We start from the raw sequence: 14,849 nt of genomic DNA on the forward strand, positions 1-14,849 counted from the left end.
GCACACTCAAGAGCCATGCCGTAAGACCAAAGCGGTCAGGATCTTGCATCGCAATCGGATCCTGTGTGAGAAGGCGAGAATGACAAGGGAGCCTGAGCCCCCGAACCTTCTAGAGCCATACCACGACCACCTCAGCTAATTGGTTGCCACCAGAATCACCAGACCCTCGTGGGCCACCTATGCACCTCTACAGACGCCGTCATGGGCCATGGAGCGAAGACATAAAGACGACCCTCCTGGGGCCAGGGCTGAACCAGAGCGTCCAAGTTTTCGCTCCCAGCCTCTTGCCAACAACTGAAGAAATGACAGGCTTTCTTGTTAGCCACCGTAGGCCACCATCGCCACGAGGTTGAACATGGGACACCCCCAATGATCCACTATGCAAATGAATGCTCTTCAACAGAGTAACCACTCTCCGGGGTCCAGTGTCTGACAACAGTCTGCTTGGACATTGTCCACTCCTGCCATGTTCACCACGAGGTGTCTCTGCCCACCAACCCACCAAAAGAGTAGCTGAGCCTCACACTTTGAGAGAGACTTTTCATGTACCCCCTAATGATTGACAGAAACCACCACCATGGCACTGTCCAAGAACACAGACAGCTCAATGATGGAGACAACTCTCGAAGAGAAGAGCCAGCCGAATCGTCCACAGTTCCAGGCAATTGATTGACCACTTGTGCTCGGAGGGCACCCACCGGCCCTGAACATGGACAGACATGCACATTTGTAGACAAGCTCACCCAGTTCGAGACCCAGAGCGGAAGACTCTGGGACAATGACAGAGGACGCAACCACCACACTAGACTGTTGAACGCCACTATCATCCATGTAGCAGGTCCCGTTGTGAATTCCAGCGAGAAAGCAGGGCATCCTGCAGCGTACGCATGTGGGCTCTGGCCCAAGGAACCACATTGATTGATGCCACCATGGTCCCCAGAACCTGGAAATACTGCTAAACCGTCAGGACCGGACTGGCCAGGTCCCTGATAACCTGCTGTAACTTCCCTTGATGGGACACGGGCAGACACTTTGTTCTGACCCGTATGAAACCAAACTCCCAAGTACTCCAAATCCTGGGTGGGCCCGAGGTGACACTTTCTGAAGTTGGATCACCCAACCTGGACATTGCAACAGACAGAGAGGGCACTCTGATCAACCAGATGTCTAGATACCAGTGAACCAAGATACCCATGGAGCGCAGATGGGCCGTCACCATCACTTTAATGAAGGTCCAGGGTGCTGTTGCCAACCCAAAGTACAGTGCTGGAAATGTCGCCCCAGAATATGGAATTGCAGGTACTTCCGGTGGTCCAGGAAAATGGAAATGTCAAATCCAGGGAGGCCAGAAACTTCCCCGGCACCACTGATGCGATCACAGTCTCCATGCAGAATCGAGGGACTTTCAGGGCTGCACTGACTGCCTTGAGGTCCAGAATGGATCCTTTCTTTGGAACAATGAAAATATTGAATTTCTCCCAGAGCCCGAGTCTTGCTCCAGCATAGGTACTATAGCCACAATATCCAAATGTCTGCAAATTGTGGCCTGCACCCGAACCACCTTCTCGGGGCAGCTCGCAGGGGAATCCAGAAAATACTCTTGAGTATGAGTAAGAACACCTAAAGGAACGAAAATTAGAATGCCCAGAAGGGCGAGTCCTGCTCCCAGGCAACGCCATGGGTTTATGATACTGAACACTGGCCATAAGGCCACCCAGACCCTGACCGAACAGGAGCTGATCCTTGAAGGGCAACCAGTTCAATGTAGCCTTAGAAGATAAATCACTAGACCATTGCTGGATTCAGAGCATCCTGCGAGCCAAAACAAAATAGGCGCCAAGCTTGACAAAAATGTTCAAGATGTCGTACAGAGCAGCAGCCATGTAATCCACTCCAGAGATGAGAAAATCCAAATTCCGAAGCACCACTGTCAGAATCATTGCGCATGCACGAGCCACGAAAGAGGAGGCTGTTGCCGCTTTGACCCCAGCCAAATCAACAGAAGTTTAAGGATAAAATCCACACACTGGTCCTGGACATCTTCAGGACTACCCCTCCCCCCTTCCCCGTTGCTAGGGAGAGATGTGCGCTCGATGATATGCACCACCAAAGAATCCACCTTCAGAGAAGTAAAGTGCTTGTTAAAGCCATCTGCCATGGGATAAAGCCGCGCCATGGCTTGAGAACATTTCAAAAGGACCCTCAGAAGTCTCCCAGATATCCGTAAGAATCCAGATATCATCAGGATGATCAGGAAATGAGGCAGATTCTGGCCTCTGGTCAATCATAAGGGAACATTCAGCAGAGACTGGCTGGTCCTTCTATAGCTTCAATTCCTGCAGAGAATCAGAGATTAAGTCCACAAGGTGTGTGGGTTTGAAAAACCCGCACACAGTAGGGTCCTCCCACAAATCACTGGTCCGGATCCTGGAGATCTGCTAGATTTGCCATGTCTGTGGCCAGAGCTGCCCTGTGAAAGAAGAGGAATGGAAAGTGTCTGTTACAACTGCAGGCACAGTCAACTTTCTCACCGTTACACTCGCAAGAAGACAAGAAAGACAGACCCTGGTCCCTTGGAGAAGGGGTTCCTGTGACCGGCACAAAGCAGCTGGAAAGGAAACAGGCAGGAACTTTTTAAATAAGTGTGCCTGATAAAGCATGTGCACAAATTCCGGGGGTAAACCATCATCTGCAGTGGGAGCTGACTTCTGCACTTCAGGGCATAAGGTGCTTGAAGATCTTCCTTGGAGGTCAAAGGCATCGCATTCGAGGAAATCTCACCCCCCCACCTCGCGGTCCGCTGCGCACGTAGAACATGGCTGCGCAACCGACAGCCATCCACTGCAAATGAGGCACAAATCCATTCCATCCTGCCCTGGGGAGGTCATCTATGTGGTTTTCTTTCAAAAATGAAGCTGGCAAGTATGAAAAAATGTTTGTTTTTTTATTTATCACCCGCCCTTATCCAGGTCAAGTTACATGTTAACATACAAAATAAAACGTAACATTTATCGTACAAAACACATCAAGACCAACACTATAACAATTACATACATACATATAAAATCAGATTGCATAAAAAGCACAGTTACTTACCATAACAGGTGTTATCCAGGGACAGAAGGCAGATATTTTCAACATATGGGTGACATCATCCATGGAGCCCTGATGTGGACAGCTTTACAAGCAGACTTGCTTGAAGAACTTTTAGAAAGTTTGCGACTGCCACCCAACGCATGCGCGAGTGCCTCAGCATCTCCTCAGTTCACATAGCTAGCTAAAAAGCCAACCAGGGGAGGTGGGTGGGTTGTGAGAATATCTGCCTGCTGTCCCTGGATGCAAGAAAACAAAAAATGGAATTGTCCAAATCAGAATGATGTGCACTAAAATAGTGTCCTCCAACTCATCTGATAATGTGAAGATCTTTATTCCTCCAATGTCGCAATGATACATTCAATGACTCGACATGTACATGTTTCGGCCAACAGGCCTGCCTCAGGAGTCTTAAGGATCACGAATGACGGTATGAAGAATACTGCCACCCATGTGGATTTAACCAAAATTCAGAAAACGAAAGTAATGTCTCGTTGAACTCAACTCCACTAGAGCCAAAGTGTCTCACGCAAAACTGGATATCAGGGACCTCTCTGCAAAGGCCTCATATGAAAGCACGCCCAAGGAACCACTTCCAGAGTTGCCACCATGGAACCTAGAACCTGAACATAATCCCAAACTCTCGGCCGGGGAACTCACAACAGAAGCCGGAGCCGAGACTACAACTTCTCGACCCTGTCCTGTGGCAGAAAACTTTGCTCTGGGCTGTATCGATTAGGACGCCCAGATGTTCCAACGTCTGCGAAGGGACCAATGAACTCTTTGGAAAATTAATGACCCATCCCAGGGACTGAAGAAGGGAAAATCACCCTCTGCATGACTCTTAAGCTCTCCTGAAGGGAAGAAGCCCGAATCAACCAATCATCCAAGTAGGGGTGAACTCAAATGCCTTCCCTGCAAGGAACGCCGCTACCACTACCATCACCTTCGAAAAAATGTGTGGCGCTGTGGCCAAGCCGAAGGGCAAGGCCCGAAACTGATAATGCTGACACAGAATTGCAAAGTGAAGATAATAGTGGTGCAGTGGCCAGATGGGAATATGCAGGTACGCTTCCTTGAGGTCTAGCACCATGAGGAACTCCCCTGGCTACACGGCAGCAAAGACAGACCTCACCATCTCCATCCAGAACTGCCTGACATTGAAAAATTGATTGACTCTCTTGATATCCAGAACCGATCTGACAGAACCCTGTTTCTTGGGAACCACAAAGTAAATGGAAGAGCGACCCTGGCCCCTTTGTTCCGGAGGGACCGGAACTAATGCTCCCAGGTCTAACAGCCCCTGGAAAGAACTTCTCACTGCCTCTACTTTGGCCCCCCGAACAAGGGGACACCAAGAAAGAATCCACGAAGGGACAGAATTCCTCTAATTTGTAGCCTTTGCAAACTATATTGAGGATCCATTGGTCTAATATTATCTTGGCTCATTGCGCCAGGAAGTAGGACAGCTGACCCCCTATAAGAATGGCATCATTGTGCAGAGCGTGAGGTTTGGGGACGAGCTGGCTTTGAGGGAGAAGGTTTGTCAGGACGAAAGGACTGCTTCTGGGAAACTTGGACCTGGAATTGTATGACACATTATACGAACCCCTATACGCCGACTTTTCTGGCCTATACCTTTTGGTGTTCCCGAAAACATGGCCTAGATGAGGGAGACCTAACCAAACTCCTTGGCTTATCCTCTGATAACCTCTGAGATTTTGAGTCACTGAAATCCTTTACCAGTCTAGCCAGGTCCTCTCCAAACAACAACTGGCCCTTTAAAGGAAGCCATACCAAACACAACTTGGAGGCAGCGTCCGTCGCCCAATGCTGAAGCCACAATTGCCGTCTAGATACCACTGACAGAGACATCTGCTTCACCAAACATCATATAAGGCATCCACCAGATATGCCAGCCCTGACTCCACCTCAGGAAATTCTGGGGGCAGAGCCTCTCCCGACTCCACCAGTCCATCTGTAATCTGTTGGACCCACTGAAGACAAGCCCGTGCCACATAAGAACTGCACACAGCTGCCTGTAGAGTGAGGGCTGCCACACCAAATGATGCCTTCAAGGACAACTCCAGTTTCCTGTCCTGAGGATCTTTAAGTGTCACTCCCCCCCTCTACGGGCAAAATGGTCTTCTTAGTCACGGCCGCCAATAGCGCATCCACCTTTGGAAGCCTGAACTTGTCCAGCTCCTCTTGAGCCACTGGATATAACTGTCTCATAGCCTTGGCCACCCTGAGGCCCAACTAAGGTATGGCCCATTCCGCAGAAATTAACTTCTGCATGGCCTCATGCACCGGAAAGGCTTTAGGAGGCCTCCTAGTGCCAGCAATAAGGGGATTGGCTGAAGCAGACACCCCTGGGTCAGGCTGAGAAATGTGAAGACATTCTAATGCCTTGGAGATAAATGATGTATGTTCCTCCTTATGGAACAGACACAGCGCAGAGGGATCATCCACCTCTGACCCCAAAAACTCCTCCAACTCTAAGTCTTGCCCACTGGTATCCCCCATAGATCCAAAAAGAGTGAGAGAGCTCTGGGCTGGAAGCCTGCACCTCCTCTGCATCAAGCACTACCCTGCGTCACTTGGCCCCTTGCTGACTCCCCCACCCCCACCCCACATACACATACACACAGTTCAAACTGCAGCCAGGCCAGAGAAATCTGGGCCAAGCCTCCTGTACTCTCCTCCCTCTCTATCAGAGTTTGCCTTTTGCAGCAGAAAAGCTTTGTGCAGCAAAAGGACAAACTCCAGGGAGAAAGGCAGGGACCCTCCCTGGAAGAACTCCAAACCTGCATCTCCCTGCGCTTTCACTCTCCCAACTACCTTTGAATCGCCTCCACCGCCGATAAGGCTTGCTCCTGTGCAGGCGCCACCAAAACAACTTTCATGTCGATAGACGCGTCATTCACGCTGGAAATAAGTGAACCCCCCCGGCGCAATTAAACTTGCTCCCGTGTCCCCCAAACAAGCAGCTGAGCACACACCCGCTGGCATTCTCCACTTCCCAACAGCAGGAACACTGTTTAGCTGCTTCCGCCACCATGCACACCGCACCACTTACTCTCTCAGCACAGCCATAAATCTTTACTCGCATACATCCAGAAGCCGAAAGGCAAAAGAAGTTCTTGCACTGTAGAGCACAGAAACTGCACCGGCAAACCTGGATCAGGTTCCTTTTTTAAAAAAAAAATATATATATGGGAAAGAAGACGACCTCCAAACCACTGGCTCCTTTTTCCACGGGCAGGAAGGGTGGGGAAGGGACCTAGGGGGGGCCCAGGTTTTGCCCATAAAGTCGTCTCTGTCTGGCCAACACCCTTAAGCTCCACTGAGGCCTAAACAGGAGCAAATAGCCTTTCGTCTCTAGGAGCTGAAGGCAAGAAACAGAATAATAGTAGCCATTCAACCTGAGATAGAGCATACTAATTGGTCAGGAGGGGTTCCATCCAAGATAGAGCACTGATGTGCAGGAGTATATCTCCACTTTCTGGTAGATGTGTGCTATCCAACTAGTCTCTGGATTCATCTGCTGTTGTTGCTAAGGAAATCTGGGTTTCGACTGCCCCACCAGCCTGATCATCACGGGCAGAGACTTCCGCCACCCTTGGACATGCCGCACAAACGCCTGGTGGAGGGACACAGTCTGGCTCAAATCCCGGTCGTGCCTCCACGGAACCGCCTCAGCCTGTGCTACACTCACTAGCAGACGAACCTGGAGTGAGTTAGCTCCCAAGGGAAAGGTCTTGGAGCCCCAATCTGATGTGCAGGCTGTCCAGGTGGTTTACTGATGAGCAAGGAACCCCCCCAGAATCAGACAGACATTCTCCAGCAGTCTGTGATCTCTCGCAGGGAACCTCCACAGCACGAGGGAAAAACCGCAAAAAAAAAATAAAAAATACTGAATGATCACAAAATAAAACACAAGCAGAAAGAGATGAGCTCCTACAGCCTAGCTTGTAGGAAGAAGACTGGTGAGCATGCTCAGGAAGCAAGTATTTAAGGGAGGGGGGGAAGCCTCTGAGGTTTTGAGGCTTCCTACAGACCCTGGCGGGTGGAGGGAAATAACCTACTGGTCCCAGAATAAAGTGAGATTATACAAGAATAAATGTTGCTATGGAGTATCAACTACTACTCCAGGCAGACAAAGCACTACCTGTATTGTGATCTATCTGGAGCTGTATTTTTTTGGCACCGTCCACAAATCAGAGGAACAGAGTTCCCTCTTCCTTCCTTTCCACAGCTGCTGGGCCTTTGCGATTGAAATTTGTGCTTGTGCTTGAACTGTAGGGTTTTGCGAGTAGGGAGCCTTACACTGTTGAAATAAATCAGTCCTGCAGGTCAACTGCAAAGGCCCAGCAGCTGTGGAAAGGAAGAAGGAACCTCTTAGTTTGTGACCCACAACCAGAAGGAAAGCAGCAGCTCCATCTAGGGCAAGTGTGTAGCCACAGAGAAGAGCCTAGGAACCTAGGATTGGGCTAATATAACTGACAAATCTACTTAATTATGGCGAGCAGTGACAATAAAGCTCATCAGGAAGGCTGGTAATGCACGAGACCTCAGCCTCTATGTATGCTAAAGACGGGCTACCTCCCTGCCCACTCCACACAAATTTCCTGTTAGAGTGGGTGGGGATACTGTTTGTATTAAGCTCAAACTGCCAGCCTGCCTTCTCTTGCCCAATCTATGTTAGGATGAGTGAAAGGAAAGCCAGTAGACCTAGGGAAGAGGGTAAGTGGGGGACTGAGTGAAAGATCTGAGACTACCGGGAGGGAAGAGGAGGGGAAGGAGAGAAGGGTGGACGTGAACTGTCGGAGAAAAAAAAAAGGGAAGGGGATATGCAGGGAGAAGAAAAATGAAATGCTAGGCAAAGATTGGGGACTACAGGGGAACAGAGGAATTGGGTTAATGCTGGACTTGGGGGAGGGGGAGAAGATGAAGAGAAGAAAAAGGCATATAGATGCTGGATTATGATGGCAGAAGGGAAAGTAAAGGAGATGGAAAGTTTGTGGTCTGTGAAGGTAGAAAAAGGGAATATGCTGGATTAGGAAAGATGAAGAGGCTATGTAAATTTGGCAAGGAGTTGAATGAGAGATGGAGAGATAGTAAATGGGGTAGTTGAAAACTGGGTTAGGGTAAGGGACAAGAGAAAGCGACAAGTGTGAGAGAAAGAAAATAGATGATAGCTAGGTTCCATGTGGGAAAAGGATAAGAATGAAGATGGATTAGAAACAGAAAGCTGAACTGAGTGGATAATGAGGCTTAAAAGAAAATGGAGGAAAAAACTTTTAAAGTTCAATATCAGAGACAGATGTAGGGGTGGAATGGAAGAAGTCAGAACAAGAGTGAAAAAAATGGCAAATATACAGCCAAATCTTGGAATTAAGAGCTAGAAGAGAAACAGGAAAGAGCCTGGCGACCAACTAAAATAGAAAAATAAAATATCCAGGCAACAAAGGCAGAAACAGATATTTTACTTTGAATATATTAATTGGGGAATATATTAGCTTTGGAACATGGACATCACTGATGCATTTTGCTCAACAGAAGCAGAAATGCATTAGTTTTCTCATTATTGCAGAGTTTGGCCTTGTGAGGTTTCCAGTTCAGTTTTTGCCTTCGTATCAGTCATTAATTTATGGCTCCGTGTTCTGTTTGTTTGTGTGACTGAAGTGTGGTATTTTTCTAACTTGTAAGTACTTCCTGTGTACAGATTTGAAGCAGTCTCCTTTTCTCTGATGCTCCAATAGAAGGAGTATGGATGTTATACAATCCAGTATTGTCTTTTCATAAGTAGGTTTCTTGCATTTTGAGTCCTAGGAGTTACTGCTGTTTTGGTAGGGTGTTTTCTAAACAGGTTCAGAGTATCTTTTTTGCAAGCTTGTATGTTAGTTAAAATTAATTTTAAAATATTTATATATTTTGTACAGCAAGGTGTAAGGGTAAGTATCTAAACTAGAGAGTTGCGCGGGGACAGAAATCCCACCCGTCCCCACCCGTCCCCGTGAGGAATCCCACCCGTCCTCACCCGTCCCCGTGAGGAATCCCTCCGTTCCCACCCATCCCTATAAACTTCAGAAATAGTTATTTCATTTAATTATGCTACTGAATTAAAGGCTCTGGTAGAAACCCATTTACAAATAAGCAAAAAGACTTTATTAATTTGGAAATATTAATTGGGAAGAATACATACTTTGTAAACGGGTTTCTACCAGAGCCTCTTTTGTTTATAAATTTTTATCAACACAACTAATATACTACTTTATCCTGAAGCAAAAAAAAAAAAAAAAAGAAATAGAATTCTTTTCCTACCTTTGTTGCCTGGTTTCTGCTTTCCTCATGTTCTCATTCAATTCCTTCCATCCACTGTCTCTCTTCCTTCTGCGTCTTCCATTTGCTCTGTTACTATGCCTCTCCCTTTCTCCCCCCTTCCAAATTGGTCTGGCACCCATCTTCTTCTCTCCGCTCCCCCAGTCTGGCATCTCTGTCTTCTTCCCTGCCTGCGTCTTCTCCCCACTCTCTCTTCCCCATTTCCTTTCAGCGTCCTTCTCCCCCCCCCCCATCTTCCCCATGTCCTGTCAGCGTCCTTCTCCCCCCTCTGTCTTCCCCATGTCATTTCAGTGTCCTTCTCTCCCCTCTGTCTTCCCCATGTCATTTCAGTGTCCTTCTCCCCCCCTCTGTCTTCCCCATGGCCTTTCAGCGTCCTTCTCCACCCCCCCCGTCTTCCCCATGTCCTATCAGCGTCCTTCTCCACCCCTTTGTCTTCCCCAGTGCTTTCAGCGTCCTTCTCCCCCCTCCTTCTCTCCCGCCCCGGGTGCAGCACAGCCGGCCAGGTCCCCTTACTTTTGTGGCGCTTCCCCGACCGACCAACCGACAACAGCCCCGGTCCGACAAACCTCCCTGCCCTTAACCGCGAATCTAAATTTCCTTCTTACAGCTGCTGTAAGAAGGTAATTTAGATTCGCGGTTAAGGGCAGGGAGGTTTGTCGGACCAGGGCTGTTGTCGGTCAGTCGGGGAAGCGCTACAAAAGTAAGGGGACCTGGCCAGCTGTGCTGCACCCGGGGCGGGACGGACCGCCCCCTCCCTTGGTAGCCACTCGAGCCGCGAGGCTACTCCTCCTTACCTACCCTGCCTGCAGCACAGAGCCGAACGGAAGTCTTCCCGACGTCAGCGCTGACGTCGGGAAGACTTCCGTTCGGCTCTGTGCTGCAAGCAGAGCAGGTAGGGAGAAAAGCCGCGCGACTTAGTACATCCAGCCCCGCAGGAACCCCGTGACCCTTGAAGGCGTCCCCACGGGATTCCCGCGACCCTAGGGGGCGTCCCCATGGGATTCCCGCGACCCTAGGGGGCGTCCCCATGGGATTCCCGCGACCCTAGGGGGCGTCCCCACGGGATCCCCGTGACCCGAAGGGGGAACCCGCAGGATGCCCGCGGGTCCCGCGGGATTCCCGTCGTCCCCGTGTAGCTCTCTAATCTAAACACCATTGCTGCAGAAATGCAAACTCTATTCACGAACTATGTTGTCCAATACTCGCATGGATTAAAAACTGGCTGGAGCATAGGAAACAGAGAGTGGGGGTAAATGGACAATACTCGGACTGGAGGAGCGTCACCAGTGGGGTGCTGAAGAGCTCAGTTCTTGGATCCGTACTCTTCAACATCTTTATAAACGACCTAGACATTGGTACGTCGAGTAAGGTGATTAAAATTGCGGACGATACGAAGTTATTCAGATTAGTGAAGACACAGGGGGATTGCGATGATCTGAAACGTGACATAATCAGGCTCGATGAATGGGCATCAATATGGCAGATGAGGTTCAACGTGGATAAGTGTAAAGTGATGCATGTAGGTAACAAAAATCTCATGCACGAATACAGGATGTCTGGGGCGGTACTTGGAGAGAACTCCCAGGAAAGAGACTTGGGAGTTCTGATCGACAAGTCGATGAAGCCATCTGCACAATGTGCGGTGGCGGCGAAAAGGGCGAACAGAATGCTAGGAATGATAAAGAAGGGGAATCACAAACAGATTGGAGAAGGTTATTATGCCGCTGTACCGGGCTATGGTGCGCCCTTACCTGGAGTACTGCGTCCAGCACTGGTCACCGTACATGAAGGAGGACACGGTACTACTCGAAAGGGTCCAGAGAAGAGTGACTAAGATGGTTAAAGGGCTGGAGGAGTTGCCATACAGCGAAAGATTAAAGAAACAGGGCCTCTTCTCCCTCGAACAGAGGAGATTGATAGGAGACATGATTAAAACATTCAAGGTACTGAAGGGAATAGACTTAGCAGATAAGGACAGGTTGTTCACCCTCTCCAAGGTAGGGAGAATGAGAGGGCACTCTCTAAAATTGAAAGGGGATAGGTTCCGTACGAACATAAGGAAGTTCTTCACCCAGAAAGTGGTAAGAAAACTGTTAACACTCTTCCGGAGTCTGTCATAGGGGAGAACACCCTCCAGGGATTCAAGACAAAGTTAGACAAGTTCCTGCTGAACCGGAACGTGCGCAGGTAGGGCTAGTCTGTTAGGGCACTGGTCTTTGACCAGAGGGCCGCCGTGTGAGCTGACTGCTGGGCACGATGGACCACTGGTCTGACCCAGCAGCGGCAATTCTTATGTTCTTAACAAATTCAAGGCATCGTACTCAGATTATCAGAATGATGAGCAGCATTTGAAGTGATTGTGAAGCACAATTTGTCTTTGAAATTGTTACTTTTTTTCCTCACCATACTGGTCTTTGATCACAAATTTTTGTCCTAATAAAATTTACAGTTAGTAGAAAGCTACAAATTTCCAATTCAAAGTTTTTCTTATAATTCCAGTGTCTGTCTACATCTCCAACATATTTTAGCATTAAACTCAGTGGCCCAAACAACAAGGCCCATAACTTTGGAAAAAGTTGAGATCTTGCTCTAAGACTTTGCACATATTCATTGCATGTCCTATTGTACTTCTATTAAAATGTCATCAACTTCAGAGATGCCTAGATCACTTGACATGGAATGGTCGTTTTACAAAGCCGTGATAGCAATTCCCGGCACGGCAAATTTAATGCAGCCCATTCAATCCCTATGGGCTGTCACATTTGCTGTGCCAGGAATCACTACCACTGCTTTCTAAAAGGGGCCCTAAGTTTCTTCTCTCCACCCCCAAAGATACAGACTATTTAAAAAAAAAAAATTACCCAAGGCATCCTATAATTCTGCACAGGGTACAACACACACACAATAAAATTAGACAATACACGCAGAACACTTCAAATACAAACACTGAAAATAAACATCCAGGAAAATGCTCTTAAATAAAAGAGAACACATTTCCTAAACTGCTGAACACTAGAAGCTCTCTTCACCTCAACAGGTAAAGCATTCCTAAGTAAAACTGCCCCAAAAAGAGTATTAAAAGTATGAAACATTTTGCTAGCTAGTCTTCTTTCAACTTAATCTATTATGTATGTAACTCAACTTTTATTCCTTCTCTTTTGTGGATAATTTGGTAGTATACTCTTATGAACAGCTCACACTCTATGTTAGGTTAGGCACACTATATGGATCAACTATCCCTACTAGTTTGACTTTAAAGTCAAATATGATCTAGCTCCAAGTACTTTAGCAGACCCAGGTAAATACTGTCTGAATTTTCCTACAAGACAATAGTAATCTATGATACAATAGTAAAACTTTCCTCACCAGGTAGATATTGCTGACCGAATGAAGTGAATAGTACAGATGTACAACAAAAGGACTTTTGCTCAGAGCCAGTGCATCTCTTTCAGCCTGCACTTGCTGCACCATGTTTTTATTGATCATGTCTGCCTTCTTGACAACCTAAAAACATTGGGAACAAAATTAAATATAGCAGATTTAACAGGCAGATTAAACAGCATTTTATGTTTTTATTAAATTTTATCACTTGGTACAACAAGAATTTTATACTCCAAACCTTTTCCACGAGGGTCACATTGGGGTACTTCAGCACTTTTCAGAGGGTAGTAAAAAAAAAAAAAAAAGATAAATAACCCTAGATATGAGTTTTATTGAAAGCAGAAAATTTTATAAACTAATTACAGAGTATGTGATATTAAATTATATTAATGACGACGAACACTACCGGCAAATTCTCATATTTTCATCACAAATTTAATTCATTAATGTGAATGATGGAACTGGTTTTGTGTTTTAAAAATCTACTCCGCCATTACCTTGCGGTTCAAGGCGGATTACAAAAGAGTTAGAGGATGTTTTACAAAATGATTTCTGATCCTTTTTTTTTTTTGGGGGGGGGGGGGAAAAAGAGTAGAGCAGGTTGATTTGGGGGCTTGGGGGGGTTAGAGGGATGAAAGAAGGAAGCTTGAGAGGTTTGGACTTTTTCAGGGATTTTTTTGAAAAGTATAATCTTTATTTCTTTTTTTTATTTATTTTGTTCAAAAAATTTTTATTAGCTTAAAGTTTTGTAATCTGGGGTCATTATCAGAAGGTTGGCTATTTGGTTGTCTATTTTTGTTGCTTGAGTGGCTAGGAGACAATCATATAGTTTTTTCCGTTTAACTTCTTTGATTGGCGGGTGTGTGAATGGGGTATGAGTTTTCCTATGTCTGGTTGAGGTGGTTTGGATGAGGCGGTTGTTCAAGTAGGTTGGGCTATCTCCGTTTAAAGTTATAAATAGTAGACAGTAGAATTTGAATAGAATTCTTGCTGGAATTGGAAGCCAGTGAGAGTTGAGGTATGCCTCTGTGATGTGGTTGTGTTTCCTCAATGAGTAGATGAGTCTTAGAGCTGTGTTTTGAATTGTTTGTAGTTGTATTGTTATTGTAGCAGGGCAAGGGAGATAGAGAAAGTTGCAATAGTCTAGTAGTCCTAGTATTAGTGATTGTACTATGAGCTGAAATTGTGTTTTCTCAAATAATTATCTGACTTGTCTTAAGTTTCTCATAACTGCGAATGATTTCTATATTGTTTTATTGATTTGCAGCATCTGCCTATTGTTATTCCTAATAGTTTTAGGGTGGGTTGTATAGGGTAGTTAATTGCGTTGATTTCTATGTTGGTTATGGTTGGGGGTTTTGTTATTTTCGAGGAGGATAAATTTTGTTTTGTCTGGGTTCAGTTTCAGTTTGTGATCCTTGCTACTGTTTCAAGTGTTTAGTGTAGTGTGTCTGTCATGGAGGGCTTTGGTTGATCAAAAGGTATGAGAATGGTGATGTCATCTGCATAACTGTAGGAAGATAGGCCTAGTTTGTCCAGGGCACCGAGGGAGGCAGTGTATAGGTTGAAAAGAGTAGAGGATAGTGGCGATCCTTAGGGTATGCCACAAGGGTTTGACCAAGTTTCTGATTTGTATTTATCTGATTTTACTCTGTAGGTTCTGGATTTTAGGAATCCTTCGAACCTTGAGTATACTTTTATCTGTGATACCTATTGTGTCCAAAATTTGTAGTAGGGTGTTATGGTCCACCAGGTCGAATGCAGCAGTCAGGTCCAGTTATATGAGCATCATTTTTTTCCCTGGACTGAGGTGTTGTCTAGCAGTGTCCATGAGGGATCCTAGTAGCATCTCTGTGCTGAAGTTGGTTCTGAAATCGGATTGCGTGGGGTGGAGTATGTTGTGGTCTTCTAGATAATTGGAGAGGAGTTTGGCTACTAGCCCTTCTTTTATTTTGACATATAGCGGTATGGAGGCAATGGGTCTGTAGTTGGATGGTTGGTCCGTTGGTCCTTTAGGGTCGGGGTGATGA

At 46.6% G+C, this 14,849-nt stretch overlaps 1 protein-coding gene across 3 annotated transcripts in view; it reads right to left on the reverse strand.

The window, feature by feature from the left end:
* The window catches only part of MASTL (microtubule associated serine/threonine kinase like), a 141,597-nt gene that overhangs the window by 97,525 nt on the left and 29,223 nt on the right, over positions 1 to 14,849 (reverse strand). For 2 of the 3 annotated variants that reach the window (XM_033931419.1, XM_033931418.1), the window contains exon 2: positions 12,805 to 12,942. In XM_033931419.1, the coding sequence (XP_033787310.1) occupies positions 12,805 to 12,924 (120 nt within the window). In that variant the 5' untranslated portion in view covers positions 12,925 to 12,942. Of the gene's footprint in view, positions 1 to 12,804; positions 12,943 to 14,849 lie in introns of those variants that run through there. The other variant, XM_033931420.1, reaches the window with a different exon arrangement.

The sequence above is a fragment of the Geotrypetes seraphini genome, chromosome 2, assembly GCF_902459505.1.
Source record: "Geotrypetes seraphini chromosome 2, aGeoSer1.1, whole genome shotgun sequence".
Classification (NCBI taxonomy): Eukaryota; Metazoa; Chordata; class Amphibia; order Gymnophiona; family Dermophiidae; genus Geotrypetes; species Geotrypetes seraphini.